We start from the raw sequence: 18,430 nt of genomic DNA, 5'->3' as shown, positions 1-18,430 counted from the left end.
AAAAAAAAAAACCCAATCCAAAAAAAGGGTAAGAAAGCAAAAGAAAAAAAAAATAAAACACATTTCAATTGTTCAAGATTTCTATTAGTATCTATTCATTTATTAAATAATGAGTTCAGTAAAATATTATTGAAGGCATCTGAGGAGAGAATATTAAAATGAATGAGGTCCTCTATCCTCAATAAACTTAGTCACACCTGGTGTCAGGTGTGCTGACACTAGAATCAGATCAATCTGGTCTGTTGTACAATTAAATTAGATGTACTATTTCTCCTGAGGGGAAAATTTCACTGTTCATCTATTTCTTCAGCAATGTACTTTTTTCAGAAAACCATATAACATTGGTAAATGTTTAATCCAATTTCTATCAGAGTATGACAATCAGTATTACTAATTATTTTATATAAATAATAATTGCAATGGACCATACATTAATTCCTCAAAACAGTTATTCCTCAGCACCTATAACCAAGTTTCCTTTTAATTGTTTAGTAGATGGTAAGGTTTCTCTAAGGAGGTAACAACAGTTCCAAGTGCAAACGTCATTGCTAGTGTATGAACTTATGGTAAGAGATCCGGAAGTGGTCATAATGATGATGAGTAATAGAAATGGAGCAAAAGATGTTACTCAGGGCAAGGCATCTTGTAAAGGCTATAGGGGCAAAGGGATGGGAGTTGTAAAGGGCTTCAATGCTAAGGTGACCATGGGTACCAACTGCCTATTGAAGAGTCCTCGTAAAAATGATAAAAAAATGATAAATTTCTCATTGAACTTTGAGAAATCCCGTGCTTTCAGTTACATAAAGGCTGGTCTAGAGTAGAAAGTGGCACTGATCACAGATCCTCAAGGGAAAATAGTTCCAGTGGGTCTGTACTAAAAATAGAGATGAATGTAAATCTGAATAATAAAATACTGCACTGATCATACGACAATGGGTCACACCAGTTGCCAAAGGCCCCTTCCCACAGCTTCTTCTGTTTTCCGATGTACTTCTATCTCCTAGCTCCACCCATATCCACAAGTCCTTGTTGTCTCCATTCCTAAACATCTGTGTCTTTGTTCTCTTCTTACCAACATCACCATCTTATCCATGAATTATTTAACTGTCTCTTTCATTTACTGATAGTAACTCATCTCCTGAATATATTTCCATCTATTACAATGATACTGCAAACAAAGTTTTACCATTTACTCTCCTGGTTAAACTTCTCCAATGGCTTGTTATAGTTATTCCTATTCTATTAAATACATATAAATTAAGATTAAATAATTGCTATAAAATTAAATTTAGTTTTAAACTAGAAACCTGGGATTATTTGTTTACTATGTACTATACTACATACTGTCTCTCTGGGTGGATGTTCTCTGTGTCATAAAAATCCATAACATCCTCCTGAAGAATTAGATAGGTGACCCAAACATGGAATTCAAATCCCTTCCTAATCAATTCTCAACTTATTTCAATATGATGTTTCCAGGTCTTTCACTCAGTCCTCATTGGTCTCATTATATGTTCCTGGAATACACCTGGTGCTTTCCCAGTAGAAGTTTCTGTTCACACTGCGCTACTTTCTCTTAACCCTCTCTAGATTCAAATTTCTTTTGGGTATACAAATTATAGACCACTTATTGAAGAGTTAACATCATCCATATATAAGCAAGAACGTACTGTATATGCCTTTTTGAGTCTTTGTTACCTCACCTAAGATTATTTTAGAGTTCCATCCATTTACTGTAAATTTTATATCACTTTTACTTATTGTTGTTTTGGGTTTTCATTGTCTTGTTGTTTACGTCTGATTAATAGCCTCTGTGAAAATGTATATTTTCTTTATCCATTGATATGTTGATGACAACTAGGCTATTTCAAACTTCTGACTATTATGAATAGAATGGCAATGAACATGTTTAAGCAAGTGTCTCTGTAGTAGGATGAATTGTCCTTTGTACATATGTCTATTAGTGGTATAGATGAATCTTATGGTATTTATGGAATATTTTAGTGGTTCAGGCTGATAGGAAAAATACGTTTTAAAAATCATCCTTACAGGGCAGGAAGAATGCACTGAACATCCAAAATCAAGAGAAAGTGATGCTTCTGGCAAACCAAGGCTTGCAGCACATCCGCACCCTTCCGGCCTTCAACATGGTGTGCTATTTAATGTGGCGGAAGAGTAAATGCTGACAGTACCTTTTTTTTTTTTTAACTAGAAGTGGTGTGATGAAATGTCATGAGTTCACAGGGGTTTTTTGACTGTTTGTTTTTTTTTGTTTTTAAGGAAGTTCAATCTCAGCAGAACTCGGTCTGTGTTGCTTATATAAGCCTGTCATTGAGGTATTACTGGGAACTCCAGTCTCAGGTACCCTTCAGCCACGAGACTGAAGCCTTCCCTATTCAAAGCAAAACCACTGAACAGGTGGGGGAAAGACAATGTAGTCACAGCCCAAGCTGACGAAAGCAACCAAATGTCATATAGTCAGCCATCTGGGAAATTTCAGAAGCACACGCTCTAGCACCAAACATTCTAACCACTTCCTTCCACCCCAAAATTCTTCATCTATTTTTTAAAGGTGCTTTATTTCTTCCAGCGTACAAATACATATAATATCAATAGAAAGTTCTTGAGCATCTCTGAAAAAGCGTGTTTAAGGCACAACTGAGGAAATGATTTATAGGTAAACTATGGTCCTTTGTGGCCACATATTTTACACATATTGCTGACATGGCCATTTTTAGAAAAGCATCTTGATTACCAGGTACCACTAAGACCCTTTGTTTTTTTCTTGTAGACTTTGTAGCTACCACTGCATATTATCCATGATGATATTTCTTAAAGGCATTGCAGAGGCTAGGAATCTACTGTTTTCTTTACCTCATCTAATACTCTCTGAGGAACGTAGATAAAGAGGCTTCTCATCGTGAGTTCCTCTTCAGCCCAGGCGTTAACTCACTGTTGGCCTTCTGTGACTGTCCTAATTTAGCAAACATGCCACTAATTTTGTTTATTCTCTGATGCTAATTTGTTTTCTTCCTTGACTTTTCTCATTTTCTTCTCTCACTTTTATTATCTGTAATATAAGCTATATTTATTAATACACTCAAATAACCAGCATTTGTTTAACATGTAATCTAGGCCAAGCATTGCTCTACATCCATGTTACTAGACAATGATGGAAACAGAACAAAGCTTCCTGCAGTCATAGAGCTTATTTACAGTTTTACTGCTTGTTTGTCCGTGTTCCTGCAACGTATCTAACACATGAGGCTGCAGTGCTTTAGAGGGAACAAAGTTAAAGTAGGCTAGGGAGGGGCTAGAGTATTGGATTAAGAAAACAGAAATGTATTACCTATTAAACAGATTCAGAGGAGGATTTAGAGAATGTGAAATTTGACCAAGCAATGAAAATTGAGCTATTGGCATATAGATAGATATTAGGAGGACCATTTAGGTCAGAGTAATCACTAACACAGAGATTTAAATAAGACTGTGGTGTGTTCTAGCAGCAGGAACAGAATAACTGTGGGATTGGAGCTGAACAAGTGAAGGGGATGGGATACAAGGATCTGGAATCAGTGGGCACCTAGGTCACATAGAGACTTTTGCAGTAGCTGTCCCTTATAAGTGGTTTGTAGTTTCTGGTCTCAGTATCTTCCAGCCTCTCTGGTAACATGGTCAATTAAGGTTAATAGAATTAAATGGAAATTCTCAAAAATAAAAAAATCATAAATCTTAAGGAACTTTTATTATACTAAATTATCAGTTGTTCCATTTAATTGATAATCGTGCTTCCTAATATCTTACTCTGTGTAATTTATAAAGTACAACTTTATCATAGCAATATATACATAAAGAAGTCCATTCCCTTAGGTCCCGATAATTTCTAGCACCACTGGAAATCATGGAACATATTTCCATCACATGAGTGGAGTCCTTGCTCTAAGGGAAACAAGAGTCATTGCAGGGTTTGCAGCAGTCATATGATCTGAATGATACTTTAAAGATACTGCTTCCTAAAAACAAAAGATGGACCACAGAGAAGCAAAGGAAGGTTTAGACTGTTATCATTTTTCTTCATTGTCATCTTAGGGGAATTAGGAGTTGCCTGGGAGACACACCTCTAGTGTCTGGGAGAGTGGGTACATTGAAGTTAGAAGGAGAAGGGAAGACTCACTCCGAATGTGGGCTTCAAAATCCATGCAATAGGGGTCTCACATTGAATTGGAAGGTAAAATGGAGAAAGGAAGTCAAACCCTGCATTTGTTTCTGTATAACTCCCAAAACACACCAATGCATGAACACCCCAGTGCTCCACCTACCAACCACGCTTGTCACCAAGCCTCTGTGTCACGATGGGCTTTTCCATCTCTAACTGTGAACCAGAACAAATCTTCATATCTTGCTTTTCACAAGGTATTCGGTTGCAGTGACAAGGGAAGTAAATAATATACGATCCATACCAGATCACTATTGTATATGTAGCCCTTGGCATACAAAACATGTTTTTTTAAGGAATTAATATATGAATGAGCAAAGAAGGAAAGTTGAAGGATATAAGGTATTTTCACAAGCAGGAAGTAAACACACAAAAATTACAAATAATCACCATTGTTTGCGAAGCCTCACAGTGCATTAATATTATACCTTGTGTTTACTTGTGTGCAAATATGTGTGACTGTATACACACATAACACATAGTAACCTCCTGATGACACAGTGTGTCTTTGAGATGCCTATTTTTCAATTGAAGTCTTGACCTTACAGGTAAAAAGGACATTCAGATTTTATTTACCCTGTAACAATCACTTAGCTCTCCAGACCTTCTCAACGTACTAGGGTGGACTTGTTTGTGGTGGAGTTTACGTGTTAGTATGCTTTAAATTAGAATCATTTAAGGGGATACGGTTTTCAAACTGTTCTAAGTGGTGCTTAATATCATAGTTTCTTGTATTAATGGAAAATAAGCCACAGCATTTATTCTGTCAGAAGTATTTACTGTTTGCCTTCTGTGCATACTTCTATTCACTGAAAAGTAATGCATTTTCATGCTCCTTATCTGAGCTGGAGATTTTTTTTCTTCCTCTAAATTTTGTGGAAGTAGTCTGTTCACACGAAACAAAGGTCACAGTTTCAGTTCGCCTTGAGGTACACATTAGTGATAAAAGGGGAGAAAAGCTTCCGCAGCCACAGATTCTTTCTCAGCCCCAAGGAACTCATTTGCAGAGGCTTTTTGTAAAGCTATGGCCAAGAATGTGAGTCTGGAAAGCCCTGTACAAACCCATCTGGGAGGAAAGGAAAGTGCAGATGGCATATTGATAGTCAATTAGTATATGGAAAGCAGCAGATATTTAAGACACTCTATCTTTAACATGATGATGTAGTTTCAAGATGGTAAGTTCCAAGTTTGCTGAATTGTAACACTAGTAGAAATGACCTCATTGATCTATTCTCTTATAAAGCCACTCTGAAATTGTGCTGTCAGATGCACGGGAGAGTTGTGTAGAAAAACCTAAAAGATTGTGTTGTCAATCATGCCTTCCCAGGTGGAGAAACAAAGCCCTCCAGGAGAGATGTCTTCTAAATGTGACCTGAAGAAGACAGGGTGGAGGGAAGAGAGAAGGAAAGATGAGGAGATAAGAAGAAAAGAAGGAAGGGAGAGAGGGAGGGACATTCTGAAATATTCAGAAAGTAGTTTCACAACATGCTTATTTAGAAAAATACCAGTGTGTTCCCAGGTTGGAGGATGTCTTTTCTAGCCATGTGCTTTTGATCAACTTTATAGTACCAGGTCTGTATTCCTACATATAGAGTGGCCTTCACATCCTATTTTAGAGCAGTTGGTTGTCTCTAAAATAGTAGGGGTGGTGGCACTAGTGAATCAGGAGGTATCTTGCCTGGCAGGTCAATATTGCAGCAAACATAATCCATAGATGAGTGAGTTTTCTTTCCCAGAAACTTGAATAGCACATACTAGCACTGTGGCTAGTAAGCAGAGGGAGAGGTGGAGTGGGGGAGCCCCGCTTAGTTCCATTTTGATTTCTGTGTTTTATAACCAGAGCATGTAGTATATTCAAGATACGGTTTTATCAGCATATTCTGGTAGGGAACCAAGAGCAATGACAATAGGCTGTTTTGGAGCCTCTGAGACTTTTCTGGTCAACAACTCCTAGGGAGGTATCCCACATCTAATAAAGGTTTTGCTTAAAAGCCTATGGCTTCATAGAACAGAATTAGTCATCCATAAAGAAAAAGTACATCCATTCCAAACTTTTTTAAAACTTGTTTTTTAATTGTATAAGGCAAGGCCATAGGCTTTTACATGCTTTTACATGTACCTTTACCTTTTGGTAGCCCTCCAAACCCCACCATTTCCCCAATCCTACTTAAGTGTTTTCATGCCGATGCAGCAATACTTTGCTATTTATTATTTATTTTATATTTGTTAATTCCCTGACTTAGCGCTTCCCTCCCAGTGTTCCTTTTTTGCTTCCTAGTAGATATTTATATTTTTATCCATAACTAGTTCTACTTTCAGTATGGGACAGATATATGGATTTCTGAGGAGGGTGGCAATTAATTCAGAGACTCATATTTGTTCAAAATGATGAGAATCAGTGACAAATGGGTGCTTAGTCTTGAACAACATAATACACACGCATACACACACACACACACACACACACACACACACGTATGCACGCACGAATGCACGCACCCGAAGGCACGGAGAACATTGCAGCAGAGAGGTCAAAAAGAAGTTAATGGACAGAGGATGTATAAGTGGGCCATGTATTGCTGTCATCCAGATCTGACATTGTTCTTGCTAGACTGAGTAGTAGCTATGGACACCTGCATGAGACTGGGCTCTCATGATTTCCACCATGGATACAGGAGATCCTCATGAGGCCTAGTTCCTGCCTGAAGAGTGAACGACTGCTAACATCTGCTAGAGGAGCATGTATCATTTTCTCTACTGGTGTAGCCACTAGGGGACTAAATGGAAAGAGGAGACGGTAATTGGAGGAAAAGGAAGGGGAGTCACAAGATCAAGGTGAGTACGAAAATAAAAACAATAAATAAGTTATGTCTATCAAAAATTTAGAATTTTAAAAAAGTATTTATGTGTCTCCCATTTAAAACGCACATTTGTACATACATAAGCATGTATCTGTAATAGAATTTCTTAGGGGTTGATAATGGCTTGAGAGAATGTCTAAAAGATTCTCAATGAAGGCAATAGAAACAGTAACGTGGGAAAGTGTTCGTTGAGAAAGAATGAGCAAGGCATTGTCATGAAATGCGGTAACCAGAAAGAGATAAAGTATAGAATCCGTTCCTGCACATATGACGAACACCAAGCTTAGACTAGCTGGTGAAGTCAGGACAGCTCCCTGGGAAAGGTCACACTGAGGCAGAGGTTCAAGAGGAAGTCAACAGGAACAGGCTACTGGGTGAGAAGTGTGTGTCAGAGTCAGAGCAAGAGAAGAGCTCATGACACATTTACGGTGATCACTTACAAACTCTCACATGGAAAATCTCCATAAGCTCCTAAATTGACTACTTTGGTTAATCCACCTAAAAATTTTGAGAATTATACAGGCCATAAAGGAAATATGGATAACTGAATGTTCAATTTATGTCACGTTTGTATTGAAATTCCTTTTTCTGTACATAAGCTCTCTCTTCCCACAGCTTGCCACAGTGGAACAAAAGTCCTGGCACATTATACGAGAAGGTCCTACTGTGCTCAGTTTAGTCTCCCTCTGATCGTGCCATAGCTGCAGAACGACCCCGCTCTCTGGAAGAAGCATGCTCACTTAAGCATCCTGGAGAGCAGGCTTCATGGGCATGTTCCACTCCCTACCTTTATGTATTCACACACATCATCTCCTCTGGGTGACAGGCAAAGGCTTGCACAACTAAGCTCTAAGATCTTAACCTGAGAAAGTCCAAGTGCTCCATCCAGTCCACAGTTGGGATCCCCAGGGAAGCTACTGAGGGCTGTACACAAAGCAGCTCTGCCATGTAATCACGCATATTTCCTGCCTGATCCAAGTCAGGTTGTCTTCTCACCAGTTAGAACAGGAACTGGGCAGGACAGGCTAGGTCTAAATACAGCAAATAAACTTTGCAAGTTCAAAGATACCTAGTAGATGGAGGATAAGGACAGCAACTAGCATGTGCAGGGACTTGAACGTTAAAGAGCCAAACACAGGAGATTATTCAAATTCTTCCTTCCTAGGTATTTTGAAACAATGTTTGAGGTGATGGCTATACTAATTATCGCAACTTGATCATGTATGTATCAAAAAGTCTACATCATAAAGGATGTATATTTCTCAGTTACTGCTGATGGTGATTGAAGCCAGAACCTCACATATGCTAAGCACACGCTCTATAACTTAGTACATCCCATATAGTACATAAATTGTTATGCACATTAGACTCAAAATAAGAGCTAAAGAGACTGCTGAGTGGAGAGAGGAGAGAACCAGCTTCCCCAAATTATCCCCAGACCTCCACTGTGGCATATATATATATATATATATTTGACACATAGGGACATACAACACACCGTATATTATATAATATATTTAATATATGATATATATATATATAAATAAAATTGGGCTGGTGTTCATTTAGATGACTATACTGCTCTGAACATTAAGCTCCTCTTCATGGAGGCTGCTTTAGTTTTGCTTTGGTTTGGCTGGTGTCCATGACATGCTATTTGCTAACTTTTTGTAATAGTTGGCCTATACTCTTTCCTTTTTTTAAAAACTTGGCCTAAAACTTTTAGGGAAAAATCTAGATATCTGCAACTCTATTCTGCTTTCTGGTCTAAGAATAGAAGTTATGTCTGCTAAGAAGCAGCAGCAAAATGATTGCTGAACACCTGAGGATCAGATTTCTTGAGTTGGATTCCTTCCTCTGCACTTGGCTCTAGGACCTCAGACAACGTGACTGAACCTGCTCTGTCTCCACTTCCAGTAACCCAAGAACAATGGCACCGAAAGATTCGGTAAGGATTTAAGGACAGTGCATGTAAAAGCACTTAAAAGCATTTTTGTATTTTAGAAATTATGGTAATGGCTTTAATAGAAATGTGAATTTCTGCTAAGATATTTCTATTGTCCCAATCAAAAGCATTCCATTTCTTTGCTGTAGGCCAGTTTTCCCCTTGTGTAAAGTCGTTAAAGTCCCAAGAATAAAACAGGTTAGAAAAAAGTGATGCAATCATCACAAAAGTTCTACTGTTTTCAGCTTCCTGAGATGCTCTTTTCAACTTCTGAACAACTATTAAGGCATTATTTCTACCAATATCTAATTAGTTCTATTATTCTAGTGTACTTTTATGTACATGTTTTAAATACTCTATTAGGTTCTATTTATCTAGGAAAGTGCTGGGCCACAGAAAAAGGTTTTGAGATATATATTTTAATTTAGCACTTACTTAAGGAAAAATAAAATTGATTTATAGAATATATTATTTAACCTGATCAAACCAAGATATTATAAATATGCCATTTCATCATTATAAACAGGTTATGATTCATTCAAATCTCTTTATTGGATCTATCTGACAGAGGATGTCCCCTTTGAGATTAGCCATATATTGCTCCATGATTTAGGATAGCCACGTGGGCAGTAGTTACCATTCCCGACAGCACAGCTTCTGACTACATTTCCTATCTATAGCTCTGTATTAATGATAACATGTAGAAGAGCATGTCTCTTTCAGAAGTACAATTAATATTCATTAATTAAGATCAGTACAAAGACTGATTGTGATGGTTTACACCTGTAATCCTAGCACTTGGGATCTAAGCAAGGGGATTTGGGGTTCAAGGTCATCCTCAGCTATGTAGTGAGTTTACGTATAGTCTGAGCTATATGACACCTAAAAATGTACAAAATCTGTATATGAAAAACATGTTCTTCTATTCAAAACACAAACGGTAAGAATAGAATAAAATAATCTAGCTTTGTTTAAAAGTAACAAATGTCTTTGCAAGACAGTAATAACATATGATTTTTCAGCATTACTTCCATTAAGAATATAGTTATACTTATTTATAGAAAGAAATTACTTAAACAATAGTGAAATGTTTATGTATTTTTATGTGTTTGACTTTTCTAAGAGATAGTTTAACCCAACTTTCTGGCAGGAGGCAGATTATTAGCTAATAAAACTTTGTAAACCTGCTGGAGTTATTTAGTCTTAGTGAGTTATTTTGATGTTGGTCCCATGTTCAGAATGATCTGTCCTTCAAGTACACTCGGAAATGCACTCAGTGCTTTCACAAATGGTGTCTCAGTTATTTAGATGTAGTTACAGAAACTGAATGACATTGTTTCCATGGTCATTAACGACCTCTTGTGAAGAACCAATCGACTTCCATTGCTCTAGTGAGAAAAACTAACATCAGCCACAGCAGAAACCTGATACATATTCCGTCACTCTAGAATTGGCCCTGCCTACTCCTTTATCAAATTTATTATTATGTGTTTTAACCTTCCGTAGCCATTTGCTGGCAGAACTGATTGGAATAGGGAATCACAAAGATGCAACAAAAGTTGTTACATAGGAAGATCAGTAACTTACCTTGGGCAATTTCAATGGTAATTTGCAAACTGGCAACTGGTAAAGATTTTCATGAAGGGATTGATCCAAGCTAGGGACAATCTTCTCTCTGGGTAACTTATAAACCACAATGGCACCTTTATAATGAGGGCAGCTATAGTTCCCAAATTCATCCACCTCTTTGATGTGGAGTTCTAGCCTCGGTTTTCGTTGCAGGTGGAAAATGAGTTTGTAGTCTTTCCCATAATCCTTCCCATTGCCTAAAAAGAGATGCATATGTCACCAATAAGATAATCCTCTTGCTTTCGTTTTTGAAATTCCAAATGACTTTTCCTTTATCAAATCTAGCCACAGTGCTTACCTATGCCATCTCTTGTAGACATATAACCTAAGAACAACGGCGGGTTTATTGTAGATCATTAGGAAGATTTCTCACCTGTGATTGGACCACATATTCTCTCGAAGCTCCTACATGGAATCATTTTTGCTTTTCTTTTGCCTGTCCATGATTTGCCATCAAGAAACTTTTGGAGAAATATTCACATTTTCCAGTATTTGGAAAGTTTTCCTCCCTTTCCAAGAATTATCTTTCCCCTCCTCTGTGCTGTTCCTATCACACTGTGCACGGTCATGACCTCACATTGAATATTTTAGGACTGCATACTCCTGGGACATGTGGCTATTTAAGTGTAAATTAAAATTAAATTAAAGACCATTAAAAATTCAACTCTTTGACTTCCTAGATGGTTCAACTTGTAAAGTTGTGCTTGCCACAATGAATGATTTCCTGATTTCAATCCACAGATCCCATGTGATGGAAGGAGAGAACAAACCCCTACAAATGTCCTATGATCTACACACACACACACACACACACACACACACACACACACTGTTTAAAAACTTAAGGGTGGAGGGGTGTGTTTCTTAAGAAGGGTTCACATTAGCATTTTTTATGATAAATTGTTTGGGGTGATTTAAATGTGACCTAAATTGTAAATTAAAGTTTTCAGATTCCTTGAGGAACGCCAGGTTAGGTCTGTGTTTCCCACCCCAAGAATTATCAAAAGAAACAACACTACTCCGGTCCTAGTAAACTATGACTCAGTAAATTTCTTTGTTGTTGCTGCTGCTGTTTTATCTCTTCTTTCCCTGTGAGATTTACAATTACTTATAAGTGATGACTAATATGCAGGATACATACAATGTAGATAACCCTAAATTGGTTAAATACAGATCTAGACTCTGAAACCCTATCATTGCCAGTCAACACCTTATAAAAATTAGTAGTATCTATAAAGGAACTCTAAAAGTCACATCTATAAATTAAATAGTGATACAACTATTGATGATTTATCAGTAACAAATGTTTGGCCTTATGAACAACTTGTTATGTAACTTTTAAAAATTTGGGCTTGTGTCATTAAGAGAGAACACAATATTCTGAGGGCCATCAGTCTCTAATAAAAAGGAACAAAAGGTTAAAAAACATAAAAGGAATAACAGTATTTTTCATTTTCCTCTAACACATATAAAGAAGTAAAAATGAAAGTGACATTTTAAACTCACAAAGGACAGTTTTGACTGGTTGACCTTTGGAGAGTGTTTTCCCTTCTCACCATATAACACACATAGTCCTTAGTAGACAATTGAGACAATCACTATTGCAGAAATACTTGCCATGTTAAAAAATTATTTATCTTTTGTGAGTAACTGGAGTTTTCTTATAGCAATACATAATTATTCTCAGAAGCGAGGGTTATATGTCTTTTTTATGTCATAGGCAATACACACACGAGAAGAAGTGCTTTCCCTAGAAAAGTCAGATGAGGAAGCAAAAGTGCTAGTTATACCAGGAAACTAAGTATCCTGAAGCAGTGTCTCTGGTTGCTTTTTTTTTTTTCATTCTTTCCCACTACCCACAACGTCTACTCGAAGGTCTGCCATGGTCTTACAAAAATGGCTCAATTACAGAAATGACTCATTAACTGGTTTCTTCAACGCTCACAGTGAAGCTAATTCTTAACAGAGCTGTGGTCTAGCTTGTCATGTCACCCCTCTGTGGAACACTCATCACAACTGGTACAATCTTTGCAATGGTCCTAGGGATGTTCACTGTTCATCTCCTGGTACCGCTCCTCATGCCTTCTGATCCTAGGTGCTGGGGGTTGCATGGTGCCCCCAACCACACTGCCTCCTTCCAATGGGGGTCTTTATAGAGAAACTCACATTAAGTGAGTAAATAGAAAGTGGCATCTGTGGCAGGGGACACAAAAGAAAAGGTGTGTGAAAATGTGTGAAAATAAAATAAGCAGGAATGATGTGATGAGAAAGAATAAGGAAGACTTCCTCGAACATGACCAGTGAGAAGATGAAAGGGAGTCATTAGGGTAGGAGAGAAGGCATCAGGGAGGAGATGAACGCAGAGGACACCTGCAGTTTTCTCTTTCAGCTTCCTGGATTCTGATGAAGATAGGGATCAGCTCTTTGTGGAGAGTAATAGATCCAGAAATTTCTAGTGAGGATCCCAAAATAAACAAGAATCTCCTGGAAATGGACAATAGAAAGAATATGGATATCTTGCCTGCCTCCATTTCTTTGAATGACAATTAGATCATATCCATCCCTCATAGACAAGCTGGCGTACACGCTGCCAGTCTTTCGGTGTCTTAATTCAGCATGGGACCCTTGTCAGTAAAGACAAGTTCCCTGCCTGGGAAGACAGCAGCTCAGTCCTGTTTAGCTGCCTCTTAGGTATTACAGAAAAATCCTTTGTACCATTGGTTAGGGTGGAGTATTTCTGAGCTCTGACTATCTCTCTTTAGAGAGTTTCCTTGAGTTTGCACTGTGGTTTCTGCTTTAGAAGTTAAGTAGGAAGGTGTCATTCACATCCTGCCTTTCTCCCCTCCTTTAATGACAGCGCTGCTGTATGTAAGAAGGGAAGAGACAGTTTAGACTTGGAGATGTTGGGTAAAATGAGTCTCACTTATCCTTGTGAGGGCCAGGGCTGGCTTCAAAGCGCATTTTCTTTGTGAGCTACATACAGCTACCACATGAGGTTTGGGGGCCCTTTTCTGAATGAGAGCTAGTAGGCATCATGGATTCAATGTTATATATATTGATTTATAAATATATAACGATTACATCAAGTCAAGGGTGTAACAAGCTTCCTGATTCAGAAATCTCCACAGAATTGGAAATTGAGTAGCTGATGAAAACAAACGCCCAGATGGCAAATCCTCTGAAGACCTTTCATTCTGTGCCTTTAGCTATTGCTTTACTTTTCTTCTCTTTTCTCCTTTCACTTCCCCTTTCACTGCCTTGTATCTTCTTCACCTCGCTAAGCACTCACTTCTCCCTCCTCTCCAGTACTTCCCATGGCCACCACCTCATTCCTTTTCCTCAGCACTGTCGTAGCTTGTACATTCTCTACAGTCAATGAAAGATGGTGTTGTGAGGCTTAGAGTACATCAGACAAGGAAGTCCCCTGAAATTCCATTTCAGTGAAGAGTATCTCCTGAGAATATGAACAAACCCTCAACCTGGGAAGCAATAATTTCTAATTTGAATGAGGTTTATAACAGAAATAAAATTAACACTAGGTAAATGTGGGAATGAGAAATCTGAGGAGTGTCTCACCCTCATTCAATATTCCTAAGCATCTTTGGTACCTCAGACCACTTTCCAAATGCAGAACACACTTCTGAGAATATAATTTAAAGTAAGCAACATAAAACATATTTTTATGTTTTATTTATGGGTCTACTGACCCGTGCTGGATTCTTGAAGGATACATTAAAGACTATGTAGACAACTGTAGGTGCAATGGAAGCCCATACAGTTCAGAAGATAACAGAGAGATGCTCCTGGACTTGTCATGCTGTTGCTTTCTTACAAACGTAACAAAATTGAAAATATCATGTCAAAACCGCATTTAATATACTTCAAATACTTAACGCCATGGCTTAGCAGCCCAATATATGAAAGAATATTAGTTCTTTCTCCTTGAGACTGGGTGCCCTACTAAAAGCTGTGACGTCACAGACTATATCATTCCTGAAACCACTAAACTGGAGAAAGATCAAAACCCAGAATGTGTTATTTCTACTTGGATGTCTATTACTATTACTTATCATAAAGCCAACTTTTCTATGTCAAATCATCATAAGTGAGAGGTCATCTGTCACATGACATGCTTCTCAACAGATTATTATTACTGTGTGTAAACATTCACATTACCGAGTGGAAGCAGGGAGCATTTAGAAGAGAAGCTGTCACAGGGAAGAGGTGAGGCTAGCCTAAATTCATGGGGACAATCACAAAGAAGACTGTTTCTAAAAGAATGTCACTTACAATCTGTCTGTAAAGACACATGTGCCCCTGTGAAGAAAATGAATAGAGCCTAGATAGATTAGTCTCTAAATGTTTCCCAAATTCTCTAAAAGGAAGTCATTCTTAGTAATACAAGTTTAGGGTATTGCAGCTAAGGTTTGTGCTTTATAGTCTTTAGAATATACAAGACAATTTCCTCATACTTACTTGAGCCAAATATGTTTCCAGTAAACCTTAAAAGAAGTTGTTCTCCTTCTCTTACTTGGAAATGTCTAGATGATTCTGGAAGTCCTCCAAACCCTTCCGAGCGCAAGTTCTTCAGTGCCAGATTTAACTCCTTAGAAGGTACCACTAAAATAACCACTCTATGTGGATTGTCCTTCTGGTGGGACAGAACAATGCAGGCCGTGGTGCTGAGGGAGGCTTCCTCTAAAGACTTCACAAAAGAAACCAAGTGGCTATTTTCCACTGTGGAAGACAGGTGGAGCACAATAAACCTGTGCGAAGGGAAAGAAGCAAGACTCAAGGGGAATAAGAAGCATTGAAATACCACAGACCCAAGAAAAAAGTTACTTTTCTTAACTTAAAGCAAGAATTCTGATGATCTAATACCTATATTAATGAGGGACTTTAGTGAAATCCCAGACACTCAAGAAACTAGTTCAGATCAGCTAAGTTCTTTGTTGTTTTTGTCTGTGTGTGTTTTATGCACGTTGTTTGTGTGGGTGTGTACATCTGTGTAGGCACATGGTTGTGTGGGCACATGGATGTGCATTCATGTGGAGGTCAGAGATCAATGTTAGATATTAGTTATCTCTCCATCCCTTTCCACCTTATTATTTGAGATATAATATCTCATAGAGTGTCTTGGTGAACCTAAGAGAGTTCATCAGGTCCCCTAGCCTTGCTGGCCATTGAGTTCCAAAGATCTGCCTGTCTCCACTCTCCTCAATCCTGGAGGTGCAGATGTGAGCTGTCATGCTAAGGTGTTTGAATGCCTGGGGACTGAACTGAGGTCCTATTGCTTGCATGGCAGTAACTCTACTGACTGAGACCTCTCCCTAGGTCTCAAGCTAAATTCTAAGACATGCTCTTGACTGTTGTTGAGTAGTTGGTTCCTGCACTATAGCCCAGCTAGCCATGAACTCACAACCGTCCTTCCTCAGGCTGATGAGATTACAAGTCAACATTACCTACCCCTTCTAAAATATAGCCTTAAAGTAATAATCCTGTATCAGCTGAGTTCTAAAAGTGGTCCCTTGTTTTCATTATAGAGTCATGCATCCCATATCGTCTCAATCAATGACTTACTGCATATATAAATATAAATATAAGGGAGCTGAGAAACTTTATTGCTTAGTATGTTGCAGTCTTAACACCACAGTACAAGCATAGTACCCATCTCTCTATGGTGATGGTGGTATGAAAAAACCATTGCCCTGCCAAGTGTATGACATTTCAGCAATATAGTTATGTGCAGTATCTGATACTGGATAACAATAAGCAACTATATCACTTCATTTTGAATTTAATATATTTTCTTATTAGTTTAGATTGTACTCCTATCGACATAAGGTTTGCCATCCACAAGGGGCTCAGAAAAAGGCACTGCTATCATAAGAGAAGGCAGTTCCAGCTATGTTGTTGTCCCGGAAGACCTTTTAGTGGACAAAGTAAAAAGGTAAACAGCAGTATTTGGGTGACTCTGATGTCATGTAGTCCTAGAATAATGTCAATTTGTGTCTTAAACTTTAACAACAAAATTAAATTAAATAAATCTGTATGGATTGGTTTATAACAGTAATTCCAGCAGTAAGGAGGTAGAGGCAGGAGAATTTCTATGAATGTGCAAATAGAAAGTTCCAGAGTGTACAGGGCAAGCTAGCAAGATCCTGTATCAAACAATACAAAATAAATGAATGAATACCAATTTAAAATGAAAATGTGCAGAGAACGAAGAGGGTAGATGAAGGCATATAGAGATTTCTCAGTGGTTAAGATCATATTCTGTGCTAGCATAGGACACAAGCTAGATTCCTAGCACCGATGTCAGGATGCTCAAAACCACCAGTACTCTCAGCCTCAAAAAAATCACACACAATCTTCTGGACTTCATAGATCCCTAAACTCTTAAAAAAAATAAAAGAAAACAATGTAAGGAAAGCAGTTTTATATAGCCAAACAGTATCTTTCTGATTTAAGCTAATTGATAGTATAAACAATCGAAAATTCTAACATTTGAAATACATGAAATAATAAAATAATAGTAAGCAATATTGTTTATGATTGAAGAAAAATATAATACATTTATTCTCACCAATGTCACAGTGTTTATAAATCATGCACAGTGTAGACTAGCTTCCTGGGTTAAGATTCAGTGTTCACTGATATTCCCAGAACCATGCTCTGTCCTGCCAGCTCCATTCAGGGTAAATGCACTATATAGGTACACTTTTAAAAACATCTTTTATCCTATATTTTTATTATGCTGAAAGTCGTTTGATAAACCAGCTATTTTACGTTTAAATCAGCTGCAACCATACACGCTTAGATTTATTACAAACTAGGCCACTCAGGTTTGTGTGAGTATGCTGTATTCTGTATAAGAATGTGCAGTTGGCAAGGTTTGAAATTTTCATTATTCAATAATTAAACAGGGTAAGGCACTTACACTCTGTTACAGAGTATCAAAGTAATACTTCAAAACACGGAAGCAAACTGTGGTCAAAATAATCTATTTCTGTAACATATGTAGGTGGGGATGAAATACTAATCTCCAATCCTGTGGTGTGAGAATTTTTGTGACGGGTCATGTTTTGAGATTAATTTTTGTCCCACCCTAAATCTTATCCTCAAATACTAGTGTTCATGTAACATTTTATGTCACTACAGAAGTATATAAATTAAGATAAGTCACTAGGATGACCCCAACTCAGTATTATTACTGTGCTTCAAGGAGGAGTTTTTAACATAAAAGAAGCATGCAGAAAACACTGTGTGAGGAGGAAGAGGGCCATTTATAAGCCAAGGACAGGCTTCCAGTAGATTCTTCTCTTGAAGTTCTCAAAGGGAGCAAATCCTATAAAGAGTCTGATTTGGAGACACTGAGCCTCTAGAACTGTAAGATAATAGATTTGTGACATTTTGTTACAGCACTCTTGGGAAGCTGATATAGACTTGGATCCCAGAATGGGACAAGTTAACCATTGTTTGTTCTCCAGAGAACAGAAGCCCTCTTCCAGAGCAGCCTTCTCTCACAGACAAGGACTGTCAGGTGTAACTTTCAAAGCCAACCACTGTGGTATTCCAGAGCTCCCCTGAAGCACCAGGCTGGAGGAAATCCAACCCAAACCAGCTTTCCCATCATGCTCCATGGTTTCCTCTTCTTCTTTCATTCCCTCATATGGTCTTCCAGAGAGGCCTTCCTCAACCAGTCACTTGCCCTCTCATCTCACACTGTGTTTCTTCAGAATTTGGCCTGGGATAATCATAGAGGTAAGGTCGTCATTA

At 38.0% G+C, this 18,430-nt stretch overlaps 1 protein-coding gene across 1 annotated transcript in view; it reads right to left on the bottom strand.

Annotated features, from left to right (window-relative positions):
• Positions 1–18,430, bottom strand: part of Dthd1 (death domain containing 1) — a 51,336-nt gene that overhangs the window by 12,211 nt on the left and 20,695 nt on the right. The window contains exons 6-8 of the mRNA XM_026785243.1: positions 18,352–18,398; positions 15,128–15,502; positions 10,610–10,848 (exon numbers count right to left, since the gene is read on the bottom strand). Coding sequence (XP_026641044.1) covers positions 10,610–10,848; positions 15,128–15,502; positions 18,352–18,398 — 661 coding nt within the window. The remainder of the gene's footprint in view (positions 1–10,609; positions 10,849–15,127; positions 15,503–18,351; positions 18,399–18,430) is intronic.

The sequence above is a fragment of the Microtus ochrogaster genome, linkage group LG1 (assembly GCF_000317375.1).
Source record: "Microtus ochrogaster isolate Prairie Vole_2 linkage group LG1, MicOch1.0, whole genome shotgun sequence".
NCBI classification, from domain to species: domain Eukaryota; kingdom Metazoa; phylum Chordata; class Mammalia; order Rodentia; family Cricetidae; genus Microtus; species Microtus ochrogaster.
The sequence above is the reverse complement of the archived record's forward strand: the minus strand, read 5'-3'. Positions and strand labels throughout refer to the sequence as shown.